Source organism: Leptodactylus fuscus, chromosome 1 (genome assembly GCF_031893055.1).
Source record: "Leptodactylus fuscus isolate aLepFus1 chromosome 1, aLepFus1.hap2, whole genome shotgun sequence".
Classification (NCBI taxonomy): domain Eukaryota; kingdom Metazoa; phylum Chordata; class Amphibia; order Anura; family Leptodactylidae; genus Leptodactylus; species Leptodactylus fuscus.
The window spans coordinates 254,199,327-254,215,320 of record NC_134265.1 but is presented as its reverse complement, the minus strand read 5'-3'; the positions used below and the strand labels follow the sequence as shown (position 1 = coordinate 254,215,320).

Below are 15,994 nucleotides of genomic sequence, written 5' to 3'. Positions count from 1 at the left end.
AAAATCCAAATCAGCCATTTGGATATTATTAGTAGTATTCGTTCAAAAATATATTGCTTCTTCACACCTGCATAAAACATTTGCACAGTACAATATTTGTGTGCATACTATAGAGAGATAATATTGGTTAGTCTATATAACAATTAGTTTTATCAAAATGCTAACTAAAGTTTTTCTCTTGACAGAATGACAGTCCATATCAAGGTGGTGTTTTTTTCTTGACTATCCATTTTCCAACAGACTACCCCTTCAAACCTCCCAAAGTAAGTGCTTTTGACTTTTTTTTTTCCTTTTAAACCTTCAGAACCATGTGACAAGGGAAAAGACATCTGACCAAAGTCAGCATAAAATACTAGTTCATAGCAATGTGGCTTTGCTGTCTAGTAATTCTACTTAGACCTGGGATTTTACAGGTGTCACTGTTGTAAGCCGGTTTCAGGCTGATGTATTCAATAGATGAAGTACAAAAGTCTGCTTTACTTCCTGAATGAACAGCTGAGGACGCAATCTCACTTCAATCTAGATGTCGTAGCAATGCTTGTAAAAGCAAGTTTATTCCCTGCACTTTGTGCTCCTCATGGTTCTTTTTTTGAACAGAATTGTTACATTGACTTTCATAGAGGTTCAGTTCTGCAGAAGCCCCACACCCAACAGTGTTCTGACTCTAATGGCAGAGTAGGCTGCTCGCACTGCCAGAACGTGCAATGAGGGTTCCTGAAATATCTGCCCAACTGTGCAATTCCAAAGCGATCAACTTGGTGCCCAGTGTCCTGATAATTGCCAGCATTTAATACTTGACATCTTCCTCCTTCATTCGACTAGTCAGTTCCTAGGTAGGGCTGCAGACAAATTTCGAGTGCTGGAACCGAGATCATCAGAATGAGTGTCTAAGAGGAGCGGAGTCTGAGGTGAGAAGATTGATATATAATTCTGTTCATAGGGTCAGATGGAAAGCGTCACTAAAAACCTTGCTTAATGACAGAAGATATGACATGACTTTAAATAAATTTCCAACACCTTCCTGCCAACAAAAATCCCTGACATGAGCAAAACAAGCAGCTTCTGCTATTCGACAGTCTATTTATCAAAAGTGGCATAGTAACTAGTGGTACAACTGCTTCCATCTAAGAACCTAACAGCTTATTTTTATGCCAACATAGCTGTATAAATGATTTTCTTCAATTTGACGTATGTTCAGGGCCACACGTGTAGCAATGGTGGTGACGGATAATTTTATTAAAATTTTTATAGAATGGAGATGTAGAGTTTAATTTTGTTTATTTGTAAGCTAGAAAAAGGGGCGATTATAACATGTGAAGTTGTCTATATGTGTGTTTAGATGAATGTATTTTTTAAATAATTTTTTGTTAGGTTATTTCCAAGATTGCTTATATGATAGTATTTGCAGGCTGTTAAAAATCACTAGAGGTTAAGTTCTGCTGACATGGGGTTTAAAGGGGTTTCCCTCTACAAGGATCATATTAAGATTTGTAGCTTAACCCTTAAGTACTATCATGGTGTCTATCCTAATATGTGTATGATAGACACCATGATAGTACTTAAGAGAACTGAAGCGTGTTACCCAAGGCATTGCTTTATCTTGCTCTCCTCAAATGCAGCAAAATTCTCTTCTCAGTTTTTACAGCCGGTAGCCTAGGTTAGACTTGTTCTCCTCAGGATGAAGACCCAGTCCCTGCTCCCATGTTCTCTCCGTCTCTGCATATGGTTGTCAGTTGCAGATCCCTTAAAATGAGCACCAGCAAAGCTTCTAGAGTAGCACCTTATCTTTGGCTATAAGTCAAGGGATAACTGCAGCTTTCTACAAGCACAGCTCTGTGCTGCACTGTCTTGAAGACCAGCAAGTGGAGGGGAAAGGACGGCAGCTGAAATACTGAGATGAGGAAACTCTTTTTAATAAAATTTGTCATTGGTAGGCCTGGGGTACTGCCACAAATACAGGGTTAAATGGCCGATGTCAGATGTCTTGCAGGAGATCTTGCAGTAATGCCCACAATTAAATGTGGAGATCCTGCAGTTGTGGTATAGTGGGAAAAAGTTCAGAAAATCAAGTTGCTTAAAAATATTAAAGGGATTGGCCATTTTCGGACCAATATTGAGATATAAATGTTATAATAAAAGTTGTACAATTTTTATTCTACTTTCTGTATCCTCACAGTTTTCTAGATTTCTGCTTGCGGTCATCCATTCTGCTCACCAGTGTTAAAGATTAGTGTTGAACGAATAGTATTCGAATCCTAGTTTCGATTACCTCGTTTTCCATAGGAATGCATTGAACCAGGCCGGCGCTTAACCCCTTCACAGTGGTCTCTCCCATGCATTCCTATGGGGGCTGAGGTATTCAAATCTAGGATTCGAATACTATCCGCTCAACACGATAAAAGATCAGTCCACGGTCATGTGGTGCACCAATTTCTATTCACTGGGAGTTGGCGGAGTAAATGACAGCAAGTAGAGCTAGAAAACTGAGGTGCTAATACATATATTGAAAAATGCAACGTTATTAAACAGTTGTCTTGTTGGAATGAAGGTGGACAACTCTTGAGTTCGTTCCCATGGGGAAAGAGGACAGATTTTGGCGCACAATCCACATCATAATCCGCCCCTTCACAATGGAGGTCTATGTAGACCACTAGCGGCCCTTTCTTCAGGCGGATTCTGCAGCTGATTCAGGCCTGGCGTCCGCCTCTCGGCAGCACCCTCTGGACTAGGCCCATTCATTTGGGTCTACTCCGGAGCGGGAAGTTGTAGCAGGCGCATTTTGGCCCTATTCGGACATGGCAGAATCGGAGCCAAAATACGCCATACTGTGCCCCTTGTGAACGGGGCCTTTAGTGTATTTCATTTGCAGCTCTCAGAAGCAAGAAAAACTTACTTTTCTACTTTTGAGACTTAAAATGTAAGCTTGCTTGTACAGGGATATTGACTTTTGTAAACTGCAAACTGTGTTCCACTTTGTGAATTGCAGTTTCCATTGCCGAGGTATCAGTATTTTTTGTCCATATGCAAGCAAATGTTTTTTTGAGCAATGAGTTCTTACCTTACGTTATCTTGCCACTTACCTCTCTGGAGCAAAAGCGAAGCCCTCAATGCTCCAAAGATGATCATAAAAGAAAACCTGTTTTGATTCCAGTTGACCCTAACCTACCTGTCTTTGGTGTCAGGTTGATATTCTGGGGTCTGGTAACAGAGATTCTCTTTAAAGTAGCTTCAGAATAACCAATGTACTTTTATATTTTGGATTGCACTTATTTTTACATTTTACTTTACTAGGTTGCGTTTACAACGAGAATCTACCATCCAAATATTAACAGCAATGGCAGCATTTGTCTTGACATTCTCAGATCACAGTGGTCCCCAGCTTTAACTATTTCTAAGGGTGAGTTTTGCTATTATCTTGTAAATTTTTAGTAGTTGAACTGTACACACAAGTGTCATATGGGAGCCCTGCTGAAGTTGTTTTCTGGTCCACAGACCAGTCCGTATCCTCAGGATCAGTTATTAGTGGTCTGAAGCAAGACTGTTCCTTTTATAGCGGGCATACTGCATAGTAGTTCACCCCATTCAAGGGAATAGTAGCAGAACTGTAGTGCTTCAGCACATCCACTATAATGGTACTGCCTCTCTTACATCTGGCTCCGTCTTCTCTAAGGGGGTGTTCACACATAGGATTTTGACAAGCAAAAAAGTTTGTTTCCTGCTTTACAAAAACCCACTTGGATTTTGAAGCGGAATTGGAGAGGAGGGCCACTCTTTTGCCCTTATTGGGCAGGTCCAGATTCCAAATTCCACCCTGACAGAAAAGATGTATTTTCACCCTCTCATCCCTTTCAGTGTTAGTTCTCAGGTGGAATCTGCCTGAACAAGCAGGATGGTATTTTTTTGCTGCAGGCTTTAAATAAATAAATACATTCCCTGCTTCCCAATCAAATAAATGGGAGCCTGGTTTGAGGCAGATTCTGCCACAAAACTGTGTCAAATTCCTACATTGGAACGTCCCCTAATTGTATTCTAAGAATAGGCTTTCAGTATCAAAATTACTCCAGGGAACCCAAAAGCCTTTTAAGCAGTGGCCACACTTTGCAACAAAGCTATGATGTGTGGTTTTTGTTTAGTGTTTTTTGTTTTGTTTTTTTTGATCGGTAAAATGAAGTATACAGGTTTCCTTTTATATTTTGTATTGGTCTCTTGTCCATGTGTCACATAAACCACAGCAAAACTTGCAGCTTTTCTGTAACTTGTGACCTGGACTTTAATTTTGACTTTCCATAGGGCCACTTATAGGTCCCTTGAAATTTCAGTTAATCTGTATTTATGGTAAACATCTTTCATGTGTGTATGTGGGATGTTTTTAGATGTATGCTTAGGTTCATAAAGAAGTGCTTCAAGGAAGTAACCAAACGTCTACGATATACTCCCATCTTAAGAGAAGTACTCTGCTTTAATTTTATAAAGATATTGCTACATTGCTTCTGCCTTATGAATATGGGTTTTCTGAAAGGATTTTTTTGGTACTTAATGATATTTAGTTACAGATCCCTAGGAGTGATTGGGCCCCTGACCTAACAGTTGGTTAAACAGGTTGTAGTCTGTGTATGAGATCTGCAGCCTTTTCAGTACTTGCAAAGTCCTGCATCTGTACTTGGTATCACAGCCCAGCCCATTCACTTGAGTGGGACTGAGCTGTGATTAGGCAATGTGACTGAATGCTCTGTGACCAATGAAATCGAGCTACTGAACTGTGGTTCTTCAGTTGATGACCTAACCTAAGCATGGGCCATCAGTTTAAACGTACTAGAAAACCTGTTTAAGTATCTTTGCAACATATTTAGAAAGGTGTTACATTTTACTCCCTTATGGTTGGTGTCTTCACTGTTAAACCATAGCGAACATGTTATTAACTGTACCAAATTAAAACCTGAAGTCTTAAAACCCGAAATTCTTCTGTAAATTTAGCTTTGCATACATTTTGCTGAGTGGTTTTCATTAACTTATGGTTTTTCTTCTTTCAGTTCTTTTGTCAATTTGTTCACTGTTATGTGACCCAAACCCAGATGACCCTCTAGTGCCAGAGATTGCACGGATCTACAAAACAGATAGGGAAAAGTAAGTATGCTTTTCATGATTAGTAACTCATGAAATATGTTCTGGATGATCTTAAGACAAAACTACCCTTAACAATGAAAATGTCTTTTATTTTGTGAGTGCTTGAAGTGATGTACTTGCCTAACTCCAACCGTCCCAATAGAGATGAATGGAGTTGCAACAACACCCACACAACCTGCCATTCATACTGAAAACACAGGATCTTTATTCTTGTGATCGGTGAGGGTCCCAGTGGTCAGACTCCCACCGATCTGCAGATTACACTCTGGATAAGTGATTACTTGTAAACGTAGTCCGTCTTTAAGCAGCTGCTGCCAAAAAGTTGTCTTTAATTTATTAGGTACAATAGGCTAGCAAGAGAATGGACAGAGAAATACGCTATGTTGTAGGGTAAGAGTCGTTTCTCCATGTGGATTTATGAGTACACAAGCTTTGAGTGTTGCATGGTTTAGTTTTCTAAAGATTTAATTTTGTAATAAAATGGGTTTTGTGGTTACCATTTTGGTAATGTTGCATGGCCATATTTATATTAGGAATTTTTCCTTGAGAGCACAGTTCAAAAACCTTCCCATTAACGAGCGTCCTAGTTTTCTTAGCCTCCTACTCTTGCTCTGGTAGGCTTGGAACAATGATAATCTTAACAATGCAGAATTTGTCCACTTTCCTCATTGATGGCATCTGCATGTCCTGTATTCAAATGATCTTAGTAAGGACTATATTAGACTACCAGTCTGACTCACTACCAGCACTGCAGCCCACCACCAGGGCTGCAGGAATTGTGGTTTTCACCGCAGCTCTTTATTATTTTATGTACTACTCCACTCTGCTATTAAGTATCGCTCTCCTGATGAACCTCTTTGAGGCGAAACGCGTCGAGAGATAGAGAGATAAATGAGAAATATGATGTATTGATAGACAACTGTAGCACTGTTAGACTGGCCAGGAATTAGCTGGGCTGCATGGATATTGGGTTTTTTGTCTAGTCCTGCATATAAACAGGCCACTTGTGTTACTGACCCACAAGAGACACTATGGGTGTTGCCCCCATTGCAGTTAACCCTTAGCAACTAACCCTTTGTTGGCCATACAGTGCTGTTTGTCTGGTTTTACATGGTGTGGTATTAGGAAGGGGTCACATAGAAAGGGGTTTCTTGACAGTTAAAATAATCCAGTGAAACCACCAACTGGATTGTAAACCCTTGAACTGACAGGAACCAACCCCCTCCTAAGTTATTTTCACTTATAGGGACCAGGTGGAATATAGGGTCCTGGGTGTGTATGTGTTTGTGTAGTGGGAATATTTAGAGTGAATTTTAGCAAATTATTTAATAAAAGTTAGGTTTTAGCCATCAAGTAAGGGGTACCCTTTGTGATAACAGTTGTATTTTGGTACCAGCAACCCAGTGCATTTTTTTTTGTATAGAAATTGATGTGAAATGTTTCAAATTCTGCAGTAGGTCAATGCATTATGTGGATTTCAGTGAGGTGGATGTGAAATTTAGCAACAAAATCCGCTTAAAATTCATAACAAATTCTTATAATCTACAAAAATTGAAAATGTAATATTTCTATTAAACCATTCTGGAGCAGCTTTTGTTATAACGCTCCTTTCCTCCGTTATTCCTTCTAAGAGCAAGTGATATATTGACAAGTGGGTGTTACTTGCTGCCAGTGTTACTGTGGAGGGATTTATTTTATAGTCTGGTAATACTCAGTTGTCAGTTTATGAACACACAGAGCTGGACCTGCTTCTGTCCATTTGCCATTGATAACTTTCACTTACCTTTACACATGCTCTGTATTTATGCATGTCAGATTATGGATATTATAACCTTCTAATACTCTAATTGTGAATGTGTGTGTGTATGCATGTGCATTGGTCAAAAGTCCAAAGCATTGAATTGCTTGGATACTATACTGATAGTAAAGGGATTGTACTTGGTACTATACACCTCTATTTTCTTGAAGAAATGTCACTACATCTAAGATCAATTAATGCTGCTCCATTTAAGTCAGTACAGCAGATCTTGTGATACTACTCTCATCTGTCAACAGGTGAGGCAATGTTTATAGGAAAAGCAGCCATGTTCAAATCATGTGCAAGACTTTTAATGGGAGGCAGTCAATGTAACTAGTTGAAAATTTAAAGGGGCTCTATCACTGGGAAAAGTCATTTTTAACTAATCACATCCTTGCATAGGCTTTAGAAATGCTATTCCACACCTACCTTTAGTATGTAGATTGTCTATTTTTTTTTTTTCTGAATAAGTCTGTTTTAATTCATATGCTAATGAGCTTCCAGCCAGCACAGGAAGTTCCCAGCAACACCCTTCTCTACTATTATCTCCTATGTGTGTGCAGCAGCAGCCTCTCATAGGAAACAATAGGAGAGGATTGCACGATGTATCGTGCACCAGTCTAATTAGTATATGAATAATAACGGACTTATTCAGAAACCATTGAGGCAATTTACATACTAAAGGTAAGTGTGGAATAGCATTTCTAAAGCCTAAAGATGTGATTAGTTAAAAATGACTTTTCCCAGTGATGTAGCCCCTTTAACCCCTTCCCGCCGATGGCATTTTTTGATTTTCGTTTTTCGTTTTTGACTCCCCTCCTTCTAAACCCCATAACTTTTTTATTTCTCCGCTCCCAGAGTCATATGAGGTGTTAATTTTTGCGGGACAATTTTTTCTTCATGATGCCACCATTAATTATTCTATATAATGTACTGGGAAGCAGGAAAAAAATTCAGAATGGGGTGGATTTGAAGAAAAAATGCATTTCTGCAACTTTCTTATGGGCTTTGATTTTACGGCGTTCACTGTGCAGCCAAAATGACATGTCCCCTGTATTCTGTGTTTCGGTATGGTTCCAGGGACACCAAATTTATATGGTTTTATTTACATTTTGACCCCTAAAAAAAATTCCAAAACGGTGTTAAAAAATTTTTTTTTTCTAAAAGTCGCCATATTCCGACGGCCGTAACTTTTTTATACATAGGTGTACGGGGATGCATAGGGCGTCTTTTTTTGCGGGGCCGGGTGTACTTTTTAGTTCTACCATTTTCGGGAAATGTTATTGCTTTGATCACTTTTTATTCAAATTTTTATCAGAATTAAAACAGTGAAAAAACAGCGGTTTGGCACTTTTGACTATTTTTCCTGCTACGGCGTTTACCGAACAGGAAAAATATTTTTATAGATTTGTAGAGCGGGCGATTTCGGACGCGGGGATACCTAACATGTATATGTTTCACAGTTTTTAACTACTTTTATATTTGTTCTAGGGAAAGGGGGGTGATTTGAACTTTTAATACTTTTTATATTTATTTTTTTTTTTTTTGCATTTATTAGACCCCCTAGGGGTGTTGAACCCCAGGGGGTCTGATCACTAATGCAATGCATTACAATGCTAATGCATTGCAATGCATTGCAAAAAAAGCATCATCTCTTTTGCAGGCTGTATACACCAGCCTGCAAAAGAGAGGATTTGCAGACCGGCTGGGAGCCTTTAACAAGGCTCCCGGCTGTCACTGCAACATGACGATCCTTGACAGCAGCGCCGGAGGGGTTAATGCCTCCGATCGGTCCGGGGACCGATCGGAGGCATTAGAGCCGGTTGTCTACTGCTTAAAGCAGTAGACACCCGGCGGCTATGACGGCCGCCCGGCTCCCGGGCGGTCGCCATAGTTACAGACCCGACACGCGCCGTACTATTACAGCGCATGTCGGGAAGGGGTTAAAACTGCATAGGCAAATTTACCTTAAAGAGGACCTTTCATGGGTTTGAGCACATGCGGTTCTATATACTGCAGGAAAGCTGACAGTTTGCTGAATTCAGCGCACTGCTGGCTTTTCAGCAGTATATAAAACCGCCTGTGCCCAAACCCATGAAAGGTCCTCTTTAAGTGGTTGCTTGACATTTCAGCAATAGAAGTCTGAAGGGAGGGGCAACACAGTGGCTCAGTAGTTAGCACTGCAGCCTTGCAGCGCTGGAGTCTTGGGTTTGAATCCTTCCAAGGACATCATCTGCAAGGAGTTTGTATGTTCTCCCTGTGTTTGTGTGGATTTCCTCCCATACTCCAAAGACATACTGATAGGGGAAAATGTTCATTGTGAGCTCTATATGGGGCTCACAATCTACATAAAAAAAAGTTTGTAAAGGGCACCATGGGGCAGGTCTTTAGATGATGCTGGGTTGCTGGATCTAGTTTAGGGATGTAAAAAAAAAAACAAGTAAAATTACTTGCCCATATGAGCATGAGATTTTTTTTAGGCTTTGTTTTTAATCTTCAGCTGTTAAATGAACCAGAATTGTGCAGTATACTAGCTGTATATTAATATTTTTTGTATTATGTATATTTACACTTTTCATATGGTGCTTTTTTTTCTTTTTTTAATGTAGGTACAACAGAATAGCCCGGGAATGGACTCAGAAGTATGCTATGTGATGCTACCTTCAAGTCTAAATACACCTGCATTATAGCTGGAATAAAATAAACTTTAAATTACTGTTTCCCCTCCCTTTCAGACCTCATCTACTTACCCCCTCCTTATTTTTTCCCCCTCCCCTTTTATTTTGTGCTGCCTCCCTTCATGAACATGCTCATGGGAAGACTTTAGCTCAGCATTGGACAAAAACTGCTCTAGACTGTCAAGTAGTTGCCAGAATTCAATTGCCCAAGATCTTAATCTTATCAAACTGAGCATGTGTTAAAACATGGCCGTCGTCTTCACTGTAACTTGGTTATAAGATAAAACCCATCCTTCATTTCTTACTGAAGTGGTGAAGATTAGAGCCTTTTGTTTGGGGTAGGGAGGGGAAGTGTCAGGCAAAATTTAAATTAAAAAAATAAATTTAAATCCTCTTGTCTTATTGTAGGATTCAGCAATGTGGAGTTACTATGGATATTTTGGTCACAACCTCCAGACGTTTAAAACTTTCATTTACTTTGCTCATAACTGATGTTTTGGGTGGAGAGTTGGTGTTGAAATTATATAGCTGCAGAAGTAATGTATTTTATGCATGTCAATAAACATGACAGATTGAAATTGGAAGGTGAAACCCATTAAATAACAAAGATAGGATCAAAAGTTTTGTAATTTTTCATTAAGGTTTTTTTTTTATTTTTATTTTGGAGGCTGAGCTATTAGTTAATCTCTCTTCCAAAACACTGTTAATATAGCACTGAATAAAATGATTCAAGCGTCAATGGATGACTGATCAACTAATAGCTCCATTTTTTTTTCTTCAATAAAGTTGCATAAACCAATGTGTTAGCTGCCTGAATTAATCAATGTTTGCAACCTTATTTTCTATGTAAATTCAACAAATCTGTGTGTATATAAAGTTTGGATTTTGTTCTGTTTGACGTCAATGATAGTGTAAAGAGCATAAACCTTTTTTTTTTTTTCCTCGCCTATCTTCGTTTAAAGCTGTTTATCCACAGATATGCCAAATCAGTCAATTATTGCCTCTGGGCACGTTTCAGCATTTAGTATTGGACTGGCTGTGGTGAAGGGAGTCACTGGTTTAGAGTAACATTCATGGTACACTATCAGGTAAAATTTTCCCAACTTCTTCAACATTGAGCTGCAGATGGCCACCAACCCAGGTCTAGTGTGAGATTGGCGCTATCAGGACATGATGGAAGCCTGTCTGTAGGCATTGGGGACTTGTCGTGAAGCTTGTTAAAAAGTGACTTTTTTTTTTTCCTCTCTTTTTTTTTTTTAATGTGAGATGTTAACTAGATTGAAAGGATTATTTGCTCTGCTGTTTACAGAATACGTATTTTAGTGCAACCACAAGTTTAATCTCTAGGTGACTTATGAATGAATAAAAAGCAGTACTGTCGTTTTTTTTTTTTTTTTCATTTCACAATAAAAAAAAAAAGCTGTCTGTGCCACTTAGTATTTCCCTCTTTGTTACAAATGTCAGACATACCCTTCCACATAGTTTTCCCCCATGATGAAGTCAGTTTTACAGGGTTTAAAGGGTACCTGTGTTTTCTTGAAAAGGGTTGTGCTGGGCAACCTGTTCATACATGATATCCGATCAGTTTTTCTGCTGCTAATTGCATGGCTGCAAACAATTTTGCGTTTGAGGCTGTGGATGTACAATAGGAAGCAATCTACCCCTCACCCTTTCTATTATTACTAGTTCGGTTTGTTTGCATGTTATTCTGCCAAGAGTAACTGTACAACAGCAAACAAATGGCTAAGATAAGTCGACGTCACCTAAGAGATCAGGAACCCTGAATTGTAAATATAGGGCAGGTACCAACTCCATTCTAACATCTACCTGTAGGCATGACAAAGGAAATTAAAAAAAATATATATATATTCTTATAAACCTAGTCAGGAAAAACTTGCTGTCTAACATCCAATCCATAATCTAAGTAGCCACAAGTAGATTCAAGTACAAAGACCTTTCTTGTATAGTAAAATGTGAGGGTTTTTTTAATTAGTCCTTTGCACAGAGAAATCACTTTGTAAGACATGTGGAGGATGCTAGGAAAATCAGCTCTTCCCCTTTGCATTCACTTTGGGAAGAGAGAAAAGAAACTCCTGCTGCATTCACTATGATCTGTCCTTGCATCTATGAAGGCAAAACTTTCCTAGTAACAGAGTGAACTGCAAACTAGCTAGAAGTGAGACCACGAATGGCAGAAACGTTAGAGCATTTTCACAGGCAGAAAACAGCCATGTTTTAATTTGTTATATTTTGGTTCTATTCACTGATGTGAAGTCTGAAAAGTTAGTGACCATTTAAGGCCTCATGATGTGGGAAAAGCAGTACCTGTTGTGCAACCAGATATTAATGTACCATTAATCAGTGAATTTGGTACATGAATATTTGGTTGCACAACTGTGAATGATAACCACTTTTTTATGGGTTATATTGTCACTGGAGTGAAGATCTGAAGGGTCTGTGCTAGTTACTCACAGTATAGTAATCTGACATCTGCCTGGTAAAGAGCTGTGCACATGTCTCTCACATGACTATGGACTGATTTTTATCCACTGGTTGTAAGCAGAATGAATGACAGCAAGCAGAGATTTAGAAAACAGTGAGGAATCGATACAAAGTATAAGGGAAATTGTACAACTTTATTATACAAACTATACTAATTCAAGGTTTTAGCATCTGGGAATAGGTGCCACACTACGGATTCCAGTGCAGTTGGCATTTTCTCTCTAGCCTAACCTCTGTTAGTTTTGGTGCCTCATGTTCTTAAGGTTTTTAATTTCAGAAAGGCAGTGTCAGGCAATGGTTGCAATTCACTGCTCCAATCAGTGGCAGTCAAAGTCCTACCCCTTGCCTGTTCTTCCCTGGCAAGCACCAATTGCTGTGGGGTCCCCCCCCCTTCTTTCTTCTCCCTCACCCTTCCTCCTCCTACTATGAGGTTATGTGTAGACTAATTTCCAAAAACTTCTATAGGTATGAATGGAACACTTATAAATGATATTCAGATTAATGGGGCAGTTGCAGAAATCTCTAAACCCAGTGTGTTAAAGGGGCTCTATCACTGGGAAAAGTCATTTTTATCTAAACACATGCTTGCATAGGCTTTAGAAAGGCTATTCCACACTTACCTTTTGTATGTAGATTGCTTCAGTGGTCTCTGAATAAGTCCGTTTTTATTCATATGCTAATGAGCCTCCAGCCAGTACAGGAAGTTCCCAGCAGCCTCCTCTCTCCCATTATCTTCTATGTGTGTGAAGCAAACAGGAAGCGAGTCATCATCAGCAGCAGGAGCCGTCTCCCATAGAAGACAATAGGAGAGGTGTGCACCTTCTATGTGCACTAGTCTAATTAGCATATGAATATAAACGGACTTATTCAGAAACCAGTGAGGCAATCTACATACAAAAGGTAGGTGTGAAATAGACTTTCTAAGGGCTATGCAAAGGTGTGATTAGTTAAAAATGACTTTTCCTAGTGATAGAGCCCCTTTAATGTAACCTTTGTACATTTAAAGCATACCTCCCAGTTATAACAACTTTTCATAAATGAATAGTACACGTGAATAAAAGAAGCTTTGTAATATATCTTAAGGATGTTTCATTCTCCCCTTAAGATGTCCTCCCTTCCTTTTATCTTCAGTCTGACTGCTTGTTAATACATTTTATTTATATAGCGCTAACAAATTCCAAAGCACTTTACAAATTGTAGGGTTCATGTACAAAGAATCCTATGCCAGCTAGTTAGTTGATTTCATAGCCTCATTCTGTGCACTGGTAGCCTCTAATCTACAAACTTAGTACTGTTAAGAGCAGCGGAGTGTAGCATTGGTGATTGAGGTAAAATTGGACAGCCCTACTAGAAGATTCACTCAATCACAACTAGGTCAAGCCCCCTTCACAGTATGAATAAGTGTTGGTTTAACCCCACAAGATTCGTTTTGCAAGGTTCGGCAGGTGGTTTTGTTCTGGCTGAACACTGTAAAACTGAAACTTGCTTAACTGACCCTTCCCTTAGGGCAAATGTCAGGGGACAGAAGGGATAGTTGTTAGGTCTTAAACAAATGTGCAAGAAGGTGGTGGGAAAGGAGTAAATGGCTTTCTTAAAGAATCCATTCTACCTGTGTTATAGGCTTGGCATTTTGCAGGATAAAAGATCAAGACATACCTACTTACAGTATGATATATATGGTAAGGTGAACTTTGTGAAAATTATGGCCCGCCATATTGCCTTGCTTATGACTTTTAATTATTAATTTATAGCCATGTCACTTAGCTGGCTGTAATGAAATGTCATCCGTGTTGATGTCCACTAAAATCACATGGGATAATTGTTGTAACAGTTTCATTTTCAAGTAAAAAAAAAAACCAGCGTGTAGGACTAGAGTAAAAATTCATATATGATCTATTCCGTACACTACAGTATACAAATGCTGTTTTATAAATGTGATTTATGTTTCATATGTCCACTGGAGAAAAAAAAAAAAATCCTGGCTTGTGTGCTAAATATGTCCAAAAGGTTACATTGGCCTAAAGTGTTTTGGGTTCTGGTTGCTTACGTTAGTATAGTGAAAAGAAAACTATAGAATAGCTTAGTATTCTGTATAAGTGGTTTCTTCCTTCTTACAATGGGAACTTCTGAGTGGCAGATCCTACGCTCATAAAAATGTTTATATATATATATATATATATATATATATATATATATATTTCATTTAAAAGGTGACAGAACTTAAACCATGTGCATCAGTATAATATTTAAAGTGACCGCAGTATGACTCCCCAGATTGAGTTTTGCATGGTTGTGAGGGAGCATGAAGAAAAATGGTTCAATAAGTATGGTACACTTTTTTACATTCTGAATTATCTACTTTCTATTGGATCCCCATGAAGTTGTGTTCACACGGAGGAATTTGTTGCAGATTTTGCCCCTGAATCCGAAGCGGACTCCTCCCGGGGGGATTCACTTCCCATTGTTTTCAATGGGAGGTAGAGATTGCAGGACGCTGGGAAAAAAAAAAAGCGCACTCTGCTCGATCTTGCCACAGCTGATTCAGTGGCGGGGTCTGCAGCTTGAGACTCTGTCCTGATTAGGATTCATCCTTGTCTAATTGGGAGCGGAATACTGATGCACTGCATCGGTATCCTATCGCGGCTAGACTGGAGAAAAAGTGCCTGCGGTGGAAAATGAAGAGGAATTCCTCTTCATTTTTTGCCATATGAACATACCCTAATAGCACTAATGGGCAGACTAAGGTCCTATGTTGTGGTATTGCAGCACAAAAAAAATAAGCGTTTTACTGTAGCAGTAAAGTGAATAAGATTGTGTAATCTCATGTATACATTGCAGAGAAATAAAAGCTGCATTTTAATAAGTGAAGAACCACAGAGGAAACTGCAATTAATAACACTGTGGAAAAAGCGAGGTGTTTCCGCTGCAGTTTGTGAGGATTCTGCCTAAGACTGGGGCTCCACGTTGCAAAAACGCATTTTACGGTACCTGCAAAGTGGATGGTATTCTGGCTAATCTCATCCACACATCACAAAAAAAAAAAATGAAGCAGAAAAGCTGCATTTTCCAAAATGTTTATAAGGTAAAATAGGGGCAGAAAATCTACAGAGGAAAAATTGGTGAAAACGCAATGAAAAATGTTGCAGGGAGAAAGAAAACTAAACCTCTTTCTTCCCACAGGTTGTGTTTTATTTGATCATAATCTGAAAAGTGCTCAACATTATCAGTGTTGTACATCGAATATGTGACGTTTTGGTCAGACTCTACCTCCATCTAGCTTGATGTACAATACTGTACTATGCTGCAAGATTTCATGTTGTGAAAATCTTGAGCATTTCTCAAATTAAAATCAAATATGACACAGCCTGTTTATCAGGTAAAGTAATTACGGGGTGTGCAGCGACTTCTATATCCTACACCTGTCAAGGCTGTTTCTGACCCCTGTACTATACACATGTGTCTGGAAGTAGTGTGCTCTGTGCTGTATAGTGGTCAGGTGCAGGTACTGCAGTTGCCAGCTGCGCGTTCAGCTTCCAGCCCCTATGTTGTGTATAGGATGTGCATCGGAAGCGGTCCTGTACAGTTGTGCGGAGGGCCGCAACCGTCAGATATTTATGGCTAATTCTAAGGATAGACCTTAAAAACCTAAATCTCTTTAAAATTGGGCTTTGGGGTGTCATGCTGATGTTTGTTTGTTTTTAAAAATAGATGGCTATACTTGCCTAAGGATAAATTCACATTCCCATAATTTAAAGGGATTCAATCATAAAATGGCATTTTTTTCTCCCTAATATGTAGGAATAGCCTTAAGAAAGGCTATTCTTCTCCTACCTTTAGAGGTCTTCGCCGTGCAGCCGTTTGGTAGAAATCCTGTTTTTCTTCTGTATGAAGA

General features: G+C 39.1%; 1 protein-coding gene across 2 annotated transcripts in view; it reads left to right on the top strand.

Annotated features, from left to right (window-relative positions):
* The window catches only part of UBE2D3 (ubiquitin conjugating enzyme E2 D3), a 29,580-nt gene extending 18,551 nt beyond the window's left edge, over positions 1-11,029 (top strand). Inside the window, exons 4-8 of one of the 2 annotated variants that reach the window (XM_075285980.1) lie at positions 186-263; positions 3,292-3,397; positions 5,031-5,124; positions 5,465-5,514; positions 9,532-11,029. In XM_075285980.1, coding sequence (XP_075142081.1) covers positions 186-263; positions 3,292-3,397; positions 5,031-5,124; positions 5,465-5,513 — 327 coding nt within the window. In that variant the 3' untranslated portion in view covers position 5,514; positions 9,532-11,029. The remainder of the gene's footprint in view (positions 1-185; positions 264-3,291; positions 3,398-5,030; positions 5,125-5,464; positions 5,515-9,531) is intronic. The other variant, XM_075285989.1, reaches the window with a different exon arrangement.
* Positions 11,030-15,994: the final 4,965 nt, after the last annotated feature.